Here is a 12,135-nt window from a genome sequence, read left to right as displayed (position 1 = left end):
CAAATGGTCAACTGCAGATCAGTGTGTCCTGTTGCGACGATAGAAAACGGTTATTTAAAAACATAAATTTAATTATCCGTCAAAGTATAAAATAATAACTATTTTAACAGGTAACACAGCCTAAATTGTACAAGGATGTCCACATGTTAACACTTAAGAGAATACTGGTAACTTCTATAAGAAAATCTAAACTTTGCCTGAAGTAAAATTGCACGGTAGACACAGTTTACGCTATTGTCCTCCGACCGCATTAGTCGTTCGAATTAACTAATGAGCGAAAACTTTTTGGCGCATGCGATTATTACCTAATATTCTATTTTTGAACTAATAGTCGTATGAAAGTATAGCGACATTTGCTTAGTTATTCATTTTGAGCATGCTGATGGTGTTCGGCAGCTCCGTGCCTGAGACTTCCTGTACACAGACGCTTTTACGGGCTGTGTATTATCACTCAGTAACAGCTGTAGTATACATAAAAAGACTCAATAAGCTTATAAGTGTAACTTATCCCAACAATGCCGCAAATGGTGTACCTTTGGTTATTACTGTTCATAACGAAAGCTCTGTGTAACAAAGTCAGTGATTACTGTGCCGAAGGAAATTTTGTTACCGGTAGAATGCAGCAGTTTCGGTCCAGTATGTTTGTAAACTGGGATTTTGTCTGAAAACTTTTCACGTGCAAAGCTAAATTAGACAACTGTATATTATGAGTGTGCAATATGAGAACTGAAATAAGTTCATTTCAAGTCAAATGAACAGCTAGTGCAAATGATATTACTTGTAGCTGTAGATTTTAGGGTTAGGATCGGAACATTCTTTGCGGGCAGCTGATGGCCGTCCGAAGGAGGAGCAGAGCAGACAGCCGTAAGGTAGGACGTAAAATGTGTCTCCGAAACAAGTGTGAAAATGTATATATTGACAGGAGTGACTGTGGAAAGCGCTGTGGTGGGATCAGTGAACGATACATGTTTACACTGTTGTGGAAGGAAACGCCAAGCATAGCCGCGATTCTCAGAGCGCTATTCAAAATAGGAGCACCACTTGTCAGAATGCAGTTGTTGTGATTATTGCTTGTTCGTAATGAATTACTGTTTGACAATACTTGGATCAGCGGTCGTCACCAATGTCATTGTTGCTTGGTTGTGTTGTGTATCAAAGAAATTTTGGGTACTTAAATATTGGTTGGGATTTTTTGTTTGGGATTGCCCTACTTAAATTTGTAAAACATAATGATTTGTGGATTTTTGCTGTAGAAATACAGGAGGCAAAGAATATTTACCGTTTGGTCCTGAGCCTCCTAAGTCCATACCTGACGGAATAATAATGCAGCAATAATGTTATGCATCTCCAAGGAGTTACTCGCCTGTCAGGTAAAATAATAACTGCGTTTGGCTATATCGGTCATAAATCAATTCAGAAAACTGTTTACACTACAGTAATAGATTTTGCAATTATTGTATTTTTGAGATTTGTGTTTTACTGACATTCGTTGAATGTACATGTCGTTTATGGGGATCCTTCAAAGTTTGGTTGCAATAAATTTATTCTAAAAGAGCAGATTATTATTATTGCAACTACTTGGACTTCGCACTTGTGTTTGAACTTTATTTTAACAGTGATATTTTGTTTTCCCTTCTGCAGGGTTGTGATCGACCAAGATCAAATTTCTATGTTTCTGGATCTGTTACATTTCTGGTCACCTGAATGTTCATAAAACGAGTTGGTAATGATGCAAAGCCTGGAGGCTACATGTGAGGAAGCAAATGTAAGTTGACGTGAGAATAAAAAATTATTCGTTGCTGTACTACCTGGTTATGATTGTAATTTTTTTCGTACATAGTCCTACTGTTAAGTATTCCTTAAAAAGTGAAATTGATTTGAATTTCTATTGAGTTATACTGTTAAGCATTAGTATTGTAAGAGATTGTAAAGTAAAGCGTTGAAATGAGCAGTTTTAGGCGAAAGATTTGACATTGTTACAGGCCTGTAGGACAAATACATAGCAGACATAGTTGGCTGTGTAAGTGAAGCTTAAGGAGAGAAGTTTATTTCACGTTTAAAATAATATCGAAGTAAATGTGAGCATTACTTAGTGTGTATCTGATCAATAGTAGTGCTTGGGGTTGGTACACGTATCTAATGGTGCTGTAAAGTTTGTCTGCTTCCATGAAGAAGTATACTTCTAAAAGCAATAAGTTTAATTTTATGAAATCATTTTATGGCGTTTGTCAAATTTTTATGTTTATATGTCAGTGACCTTCAGTTGATGATTCGGGGCCTATATGACTTTTATGTTTCTGGTAAAGTAATTATACCACTGTAAAATCAAAGGTTGTGCTCATATTGAATAGTTGAACTAGTCTCAATTCAGTTGGTGTCTAAAATGCAACTGTTCTCACAGCGACTATTGCAGATAGCAAATAACGCTCCTCAGACTGTGCCTCGAACTCAAAACAACAGTGGAAAGGCTTTTTTCTCAATCCATGACAAGCTGAGAGAAATCTATGAAGAAGAGTGTGCAAACGACTTGCAGCAACAGAACAAGGTAAAAATTTAGTGTGGGATTCTTTCTTGGTTTTATACTTGTGTTTTGTCTTAAGTTTAAAGTAAAGTGTAAGCATTTGTAGATGTTTTTGTGCTTCAGTTTGGTATAGGCTATAGGACTATCTGTGTATGATTTTCAGTCATTGTATAAAGAATTAATGTTGTCTTCTGAATAATGGTGCATCTTACAGATGATTGTTTGAATACTTATTTGTCAGAATAAGAAATACCTATGGATATTGTGTTATATGGTTCTTGGCTGTCATGTAGGCTAGTGACTTGTCAGCCTAAATTTCCCCAACTACAAGGCTAACTGTTGCTGAAAATGAAAGTAAATACAGATCCCATTGTATAATTTCCACTTGAATACTGCTCTAAAATTAATCATGTTGTTAATTATATTATAGTGCAATAACTTGTGTCTATGACAATCAAAGCTGTAAAATAGATGCTTAAGGAGCTCTTCAACAGAAATGAGTACAAGTATGAAAAAAATTCCTCTTGTTGTGGTTGGATGTCACTGATTTACTACAGCAAAAATAAACTGCTGTTATCTGTATGATTTGAGTTGAACTGGCAAAATTGAGGCCAGAGTGAGAAAAGATGAGGGAATAAAGGTCTGAATGCTGTAGTTTTCAGAAAAGCATATTTAGAAAAAAATGGAGGTGTGTTCTGGCTCCCTTATCCTTCTCTCCATTGTATTTCTCTCTCTTCCTCCTCTTGTTAGTATGGGATTTTTTGCCAGAAATCGGATTTCATTGTCAAGTTTCACCTGTAATGGGTGTGGCAATCAACATGTACCATTTATTCATGTTGTAAATAGTCCAATCCTTTCTTATGTGGTAACTCAATAACACATTCTGTGGTGACATTAAGTAGGTTTATGTTTATCTTATCTCTCAGTATTTTCTCTCTGTTTTTGCTTATTTTAATCTTTGTCATAATTCGTCTCCTTTTCATTACTTTTGTATTCTTTTATTTGATTTTCAACTGCTAGTAAGGGTTTGCTATTCATTTCATTTTTACTTAATCACATCTCACTCATATGTTGCATTTTGCCTGCTTATTTATATGTGAATCATAATTGTTGTCACATTTTCTTTCCACATGTCTGAAGCATAAGCACGTAGTTACAATTAGTTAATACTTAGATGGTCTATATGTGTTAACAATTTATGATACCAATATAATAGAGGCAAACATTCCACGCGGGAAAAATATATTTAAAAACAAAGATGATGTGACTTACCATACGAAAGCGCTGGCAGGTCGATAGAAACACAAACAGACACATGCAGACATCCTGCTTGTGTCTGTATATGTGTGGATGGATATGTGTGTGTGTGTGCGCGAGTGTGTACCCGTCCTTTTTTCCCCCAAGGTAAGTCTTTCCGCTCCCGGGATTGGAATGACTCCTTACCCTCTCCCTTAAAACCCACTTCCTTTTGTCTTTCCCTCTCCTTCCCTCTTTCCTGATGAGGCAACAGTTTGTTGCGAAAGCTTGAATTTTGTGTGTATGTATGTGTCTGTTTGTGTTTCTATCGACCTGCCAGCGCTTTCGTATGGTAAGTCACATCATCTTTGTTTTTAAATATGTTAACAATTTATGTTGTATATCTCATTTTATGGACAGTTATATTGTTTCTCGAGAACGTCATTTTATCTGGCTGTGTGTTTCTGTCCTCCACTTGCTAGAGTGAAGTGTTAACAGACTGCAAATAATTTTCATTTGATGAGAGTCTTCAGTTTCTCCTCCTGCTTTTCTCCCTGTGATTGGGTGCTCTGTTTGCTTTCAGCATCCAGCACTCTTACCCCCACTCCTCCTCCTTGGGCACATTGGCTTAGAATAGGGCTGTTTTTCTCCTCAAGACATCAGTCATGATGTGCTGTTGTTCAGTTGATTATATTTTTACTTCCTATTGTACTTTCACTTTGCATTAGTAGTATATCTGCTTTGACAAGTTGTAATGCCTTTACAGTTTGGTCACAATTCATAACAACATTTTAGGGCCTAGAACACAACCATATGTTAGACTGTTCTTCCAACTACCTCCTCTTTACTTCAGATTTATAGCTATTGCATTGATTCATATTATCAGTGCACATTTCAGAGGCATATTGATGTTATCAACACAGTTACTGTTAGTTGTGTTCTTTCTTTATTATTGTTAAATTCATAGTAATTTCTTCATGAAACAGAATATGAGGCATTAAAAATATAGCTTTATTTCTCCACCAGCATAATTTTCGAGCTTTGGATCTGCCACTGTGGACTTTCTAGTTGCTCTGCAGTGTGGTCTCTCTCTCTCTCTCTCTCTCTCTCTCTCTCTCTCTCTCTCTCTTTGTATGTGTGTGTGTGGGGGGGGGGGGGGGCACATGCATATGGTGTACTAAGCTGCAAAGCTCAGTGTATTGCTGAACAGCTAAATAATACCTGTATGTTAGTGTGGTGAATAACTTCTGCATTGGGTTTTAACAGCCATTGTGGAAGATTTTATTCACCATGTGGAATTTTGGCTGTGGTTGCCTGACCTCTAGAATAGTATATTAGTATGTGTAAACATTCTGGTGAAGTCACTTTTGTGAACTTGATTCTGTGTTCTCATCTTCCAGCACCTCAAATCCTGCTCCTTTCTACTGGAAAAACTTGTTGCAAAGGAACAGCTTAATACGCTTATCATTAATCTCTATCCTGGCAATAAGGGATATTCTGTTGCTCTCCGAATTCATCCTAAAACTGCAGGTGAGATTTAAATTTGTGTTTTTTTATGCTATGTTTTACTAGATTATTGGTGCTTATGAAATGCCCCATCCATTGTTATTGTACAGAACAGTTGTTATGTAAATGAAAGTAGTAAACAGCTGCTCAGCAATGACGTTCTTTGTATTTGTATTATATTTCGTGATATCTTGGCACAAATACAAAGAATGAGATTGTGTGGTAATTATACTTCTGTTTTAAGGGGCTTCACTTGGACCCTAACTGTTATAAGCTTAATTTATCATTTTAAGGATAACATTAATCTGTTTGGGTGATTACACATCATTGTGTGTGTACCAACTTTATGAGCAAGATATGTACAGGTGAATTGTCAATTCTTAATGGCAAACATATGAATTGTTAACAGAAGGTCACTAAACTTAATCGTTTTTGCGTGTTGTAATGATAGATGTGAGATACCATTGTTGCATTATAGATTTGTTGTGACACACATGAACAATCTTTGTAGATAGCACTGAGTACGATTATTGCTGCTTGAGATGTGTGCTTCATATGTTACCTCTTTGGCAGAAATGTTTGTGCAAATGTGGAAGTAAGACAAAATATGGGTAAATAAGACTTCTGGACATTTGTACCTATCTAGATGGAATGCAATATAATAAGTTGTTTGTTGTATTGATAGTAACAACACTTATTTTTGAATTGGCCTTTGATCCCGCATGTTACGTAAGTGGTGACCATTTGAATTTGAATCTCTGCAGTGATACTGCCATTTTAATCCAGTGCATTGTCTTGTTTGTCTGAGAAAATTTACACAAAAAGCACAGAGCAGACCAGATCAGATGTACTTTTTGTTCCGATTGATCCGTAGTGAGGAGATCCTCCAGGATGTAGAACATGTCAGAAGAAAAAGAATACACAATACATATCTTTACAATGAAAAAAAAAAATTCTAATTTACCTTCCACAGACCCTAGGTGGAATGATCATCATGGATGTGGAATGAGTCAAAAAATGTTTAAACATACTTCCATTTATGATGTAATACACAGTAAATAAAATGATCATTTTATAACACTTATTTACAATAAACACATTACTACACTGAGTTTGGGCAGAAGTCAGAATGTATCGACGCCTCTGGCATGAGTAATACCTAACAATAAAACTGTCTTCTCTTTACTGATTTCCCTACATTCTTCGTTTTCAATCTGCTGCTGAAATTTCATTGTGCTCTGCCTACACCTGCATCTGCTTACCACTCATGGGTTTCTAACTGAAGCAACAGGTCAAACTTATTTTTCACATTCATCACAAAGCTGTCAGATGTAGTTCTAAGCACGTACATCCGAATTGCCACTTCCCACATATTTTTACCTTGTACCCTCTAACCTGTCCAAATCTTTCTTAGCCTTGTCTAATTCAGCCTGAAGAGCAGAAATGCCCTCTTCCTGCTCCACTATTTTTATGTCTCTACTAAATATGCTACAAACCCACTGAAGAGCCTCATTTACTTTCAATGTTCCCACACCACTACGGTCACCCACATGAAAAAACTACGACACCCATCACACCAAAGCCCAGACCTAATGATTTTATGACAAGTCAGGCAATTTTCACTAATGATTACTATAATACTTTAATAAGAATAATTCATTTAAATTATTGATAAACAAGAAAGCAAGTTTACAAAAAATCAGGCTTGTATGCTGCTCTTTGTAAACTAAATACGTATAGGCTACTAGTGCAAAGTTTCCGAATCAACAACTTAAATTTAACTACTTTATGGAAATACAGGCTAAAATAATGAACAAGTATGCTCTGGTTAAAGTGGTGGGAAGAGAAAAGAATTGTATGAGATTCCCTAGGTTTACTGCGTCAAAGATGTTGTTGTTGTTGTTGTTGTTGTTGTTGTTGTGGTCTTCAGTCCTGAGACTGGTTTGATGCAGCTCTCCATGCTACTCTATCCTGTGCAAGCTTCTTCATCTCCCAGTACCTACTGCAACCTACATCCTTCTGAATCTGTTTAGTTTATTCATCTCTTGGTCACCCTCTATGATTTTTACCCTCCATGCTGCCCTCTAATGCTAAATTTGTGATCCCTTGATGCCTCAGAACATGTCCTACCAACTGATCCCTTCTTCTAGTCAAGTTGTGCCACAAACTTCTCTTCTCCCCAATTCTATTCAATACTTCCTCATTAGTTACGTGATCTACCCACCTAATCTTCAGCATTCTTCTGTAGCACCACATTTCGAAAGCTTCTATTCTCTTCTTGTCCAAACTATTTATCATCCATGTTTCACTTCCATACATGGATACACTCCATACAAATACTTTCAGAAAGGACTTCCTCACACTTAAATCTATACTCAATGTTAACAAATTTCTCTTCTTCAGAAACGCTTTCATTGCCATTGCCAGTCTACATTTTATATCCTCTCTACTTCGACCATCATCAGTTATTTTGCTCCCCAAATAGCAAAACTCCTTTACTACTTTAAGTATCTCATTTCCTAATCTAATCCCCTCAGCATCACCCGACTTAATTTGACCACATTCCATTATCCTCATTCTGCCTTTGTTGATTTTCATCTTATATCCTCCTTTCAAGACACTGTCCATTCCGTTCAACTGCTCTTCCAAGTCCTATGCTGTCTCTGACAGAATTACAATGTCATCTGCGAACCTGAAAGTTTTTATTTCTTCTAAATGGACTTTAATACCTACTCCGAATTTTTCTTTTGTTTCCTTTAGTGCTTGCTCAATACACAGATTGAATAACATCGGGGACAGGTTACAACCCTGTCTCACTTCCTTCCCAACTGCTGCTTCCCTTTCATGCCCCTCGACTCTTACAACTGCCATCTGGTTTCTGTACAAATTGTAAACAGCCTTTCGCTCCCTGTATTTTACCCCTGCCACCTTCAGAATTTGAAAGAGAGTATTCCAGTCAACATTGTCAAAAGCTTTCTTTAAGTCCACAAATGCTAGAAACGTAGGTTTGCCTTTCCTTAATCTATTTTCTAAGATAAGTTGTAGGGTCAGTATTGCCTCATGTGTTCCAACATTTCTACGGAATCCAAACTGATCTTTCCCGAGGTCGGCTTCTACCATTTTTCGATTCGTCTGTAAAGAATTCGCATTAGTATTTTGCAGCCGTGACTTATTAAACTGATAGTTTGGTAATTTTCACATATGTCAACACCTGCTTTCTTTGGGATTGGAATTATTACATTCTTCTTGAAGTCTGAGGGTATTTCGCCTGTCTCATACATCTTGCTCACCACATGATAGAGTTTTGTCAGGACTGGCTCTCCCAAGGCCGTCAGTAGTTCGAATGGAATGTTGTCTACTCCCGGGGCCTTGTTTCGACTCAGGTCTTTCAGTGCTCTGTCAAACTCTTCACGCAACATTGTATCTCCCATTTCATCTTCATCTACATCCTCTTCCATTTCCATAATATTGTCCTCAAGTACATCACCCTTGTGTAGACCCTCTATATACTCCTTCCACCTTTCTGCTTTCCCTTCTATGCTAAGAACTGGGTTTCCATCTGAGCTCTTGATATTCATACAAGTGGCTCTCTTATCTCCAAAGGTCTCTTTAATTTTCCTGTAGGCAGTATCTATCTTGCCCCCTAGTGAGATAAGCCTCTACATCCTTACATTTGTCCTCTAGCCATCCCTGCTTAGCCATTTTGCACTTCCTGTCGATCTCATTTTTGAGACATTTGTATTCCTTTTTGCCTGCTTCATTTACTGCATTTTTATATTTTCTCCTTTCATCAATTAAATTCAATATTTCTTCTGTTACCCAACGATTTCTACTAGCCCTCGTCTTTGTACCTACTAGATCCTCTGCTGCCTTCACTACTTCATCTCTCAAAGCTACCCATTCTTCTTCTACTGTATTACTTTCCCAATTCCTGTCAATTGTTCCCTTATGCTCTCCCTGAAACTCTGTACAACCTCTGGTTTAGTCAGTTTATCCAGGTCCCATCTCCTTAAATTCCCACCTTTTTGCAGTTTCTTCAGTTTTAATCTACAGTTCATAACCAATAGATTGTGGTTAGAGTCCACATCTGCCCCTGGAAATGTCTTACAACATAAAACCTGGTTCCTAAATCTCTGCCTTACCATTTATAATCTATCTGATACCTTCTAGTAACTCCAGGATTCTTCCATGTATACAACCTTCTTTTATGATTATTGAACCAAGTGTTAGTTATGATTAAGTTATGCTCTGTGCAAAATTCTACCAGACGGCTTCCTCTTTCATTTCTCACCCCCAATCCATATTCACCCACTATGTTTCCTTCTCTCCCTTTTTCTACTCTTTTTTTCTACTCTACACCCCATATGATCGTACCTTTGACAATAAGTGTAGGTGCAATACTGAGTCAAATGCTTTTCGCAAATCAAGGAATACTGCGTCTGCCTGGTTGCCTTGATCCAAATCTTTCAGTATGTTATGTGAGGAAAGTGCAAGTTGGTTTTCACGTGATCATTGTTCTCGAAATCCATGCTGGTTGGCATTGAGGATTGTACTTCTGTTTGAGCTCAGAATTTGCTCTGAGATTCTGCAACCAATCGATACTTACATCATCATTCTTTTTTCGTGCAAAGTTAAGACCTGCACTGCTGCAAATCAGAGTTAATTGTGTTTACCTACATTGTGTTTAGCTGCATAATATTTCAGTTCTGTGTGTTGATATGGGAGATTCCTGAAAGAGAGAATGTCTTGTGATTTTCTCCTGGGATATGTCACTTTGTCTAGCCTTAGCTGTTGTAATACTTAAACTTTTCTTTAATGAAGTATTATTGTATCTGACAAAAACCCTTCCTACTTGTGCACTGTGCTTTTAACACACTGCATTTCACACATTTATTTTGTGGGTCTACCAGAGGATTGATTGCACCCCTTTTTAATTGAAATGCTGATGCTGATAGTTTACTCAGACATAGGTCTGTGTGAGTCATTTCTTCCAGTCTACCGTTTGACTCAGGTGTTCACAATCCTTTTCAAACACCGCATGACGTTGTGTAACTGATGATCTGTATGCCCTCCATACAAATTGAATGTTGGTATGGAAATTGTTCAGGTGCTTCGGGAAATAGCAAAGAAGTTTTTATGAACTGCCAAAATAAAGACATGCCATTCACTTACCTGGATCATACAATATGATTGCAGGGTGCTGAGTTGTCCTGCTTTTTAATCATATGCAAGATGGCGCCATGCAGCTGTTGTACAAACTGCCATATGAACCAAACAACCTGATCATGTCACCAAGAAAAATTGAATTGATGCACTCTTGTTACACTGCTGCTTGATCTTTTTAAATATAGAAAATCCATTACAGCTGATTGTCAAATTGTCGGAAAAAAACCTGTACCTTGCAAAAGGACCTGTAGAAGATTTTATTTCATTTTTAACTGGTTCATATTGTTGGACAGATTGAAAAAGCAAGTTTTGCCAACAAAATTTATGTTGGCTAAACCTTCTATAGGGGGAGGAAAAAAACTGAAAATCTTCAGACTTTTTCAGTTAAAAACTTTTTTCCAACTACTAGCTACCCGTGCAAGGGAGAGTAATATAACGCAGAGTGGTGAGAGAATTTGTAGGTCTAGAAAACATTTTTCGGTTTAAGTTGCAGTCAACTCAGAGATGGTAAATCAAGTCCCTCAGTATAAGTTTTTGTATGACGAACAAAACAAGAATTGCTTGATAACACTTCTTAGAAAGAAATTTTTAGAGTGTAGCATTGAGGTGGACCAAGCACAAGACAGTGCTGAACAATTTTACTTCAACCTGATACTGCAGAATAATACTGCCGCAATAAAACGTAAACAACAGAGTAACACTAAAATAAAACAATTTAGTTGCAAAGAAAATGTGCCATTTACAACAATAAAACACAGTATACCTATAAGTGCCTTCTGACAGCAACATGTGTCGAAAATTAGCAATACTTCGTAACTGTTGTGTCCTGTCTACTCTTCGAATATGGGGTGCATAGGAAACCTGCTTTCTCAGATCTCTAGACAACAATTCAATCAAATCATATCAATGAATTTTTATTACAGTAAGATAAATGACAATACTTAACTTTGAGAATTTACAATGGTGTGTCGCAAGGAATGAGTGACGGGTAAAATAAGAAAATCTCTTCAGTTTACACAACTTCTAGTACAAGTGAAACAATATAGTTTCTAAGTCACCACTGTAGAGCTCGCAGAATGGCTAGTCTTCAACTGGGTTGTTGCCAGTCAGCGCGGTGTCGTCTTCATCTAGAGGCCGTTGCTGTCTCAGTGTCATACTAGAGAGGGGTCGGTCAATGTACTATTGGCTGTCGTCGTCTCTCAGCCTTTTCTACTCTACAGTTCTTGACCAGCATGCCAGCACTTGATGTTAAGTCAGAACAGAGAGAATAAACTGCTTTCAATATGTCTTCCTCATGGGCAATGAGCACGATATCACAACTTTTTACACTTGTATCAGGTCGCTGGAAAATACTGCAATGGTGGTTAGAGAAGTGTTACTTTCAAAATAAATTTCCTTATGCAAGATGAATTATGTTATGCGTGACAATGTTTAATGAATATCTTAAATCACAGAGCATTAGACTCTCATTGAGTACTTGACAATGAGGACCAACCACCTAGAAATATTTCAGGCCCAGAACGCCAGCCATTTATGCCATTATTTAAAATTTTACTGATGCATTTGCATTTGATATATCTTGAAGGGTAACACATGCTAAAATAGACCAAGTTTCATTGTTAGTTTTTCATATTTATTTAGTTCTTTCATAGATTACAAACTATGCAATAATGATGGCGAAAAGTATATTCATCCTTCAGAAAAAG

At 37.1% G+C, this 12,135-nt stretch overlaps 1 protein-coding gene across 2 annotated transcripts in view; it reads left to right on the top strand.

Annotated features, from left to right (window-relative positions):
- The first annotated feature begins 493 nt into the window (after positions 1 to 493).
- Positions 494 to 12,135, top strand: part of LOC124805206 (putative mediator of RNA polymerase II transcription subunit 26) — a 289,089-nt gene continuing 277,447 nt past the window's right edge. Inside the window, exons 1-5 of one of the 2 annotated variants that reach the window (XM_047265703.1) lie at positions 494 to 869; positions 1,254 to 1,370; positions 1,642 to 1,765; positions 2,402 to 2,545; positions 5,158 to 5,287. In XM_047265703.1, the coding sequence (XP_047121659.1) occupies positions 1,727 to 1,765; positions 2,402 to 2,545; positions 5,158 to 5,287 (313 nt within the window). In that variant the 5' untranslated portion in view covers positions 494 to 869; positions 1,254 to 1,370; positions 1,642 to 1,726. The remainder of the gene's footprint in view (positions 870 to 1,253; positions 1,371 to 1,641; positions 1,766 to 2,401; positions 2,546 to 5,157; positions 5,288 to 12,135) is intronic. The other variant, XM_047265702.1, reaches the window with a different exon arrangement.

The sequence above is a fragment of the Schistocerca piceifrons genome, chromosome 7, assembly GCF_021461385.2.
Source record: "Schistocerca piceifrons isolate TAMUIC-IGC-003096 chromosome 7, iqSchPice1.1, whole genome shotgun sequence".
Classification (NCBI taxonomy): Eukaryota; Metazoa; Arthropoda; class Insecta; order Orthoptera; family Acrididae; genus Schistocerca; species Schistocerca piceifrons.
The sequence above is the reverse complement of the archived record's forward strand: the minus strand, read 5'-3'. Positions and strand labels throughout refer to the sequence as shown.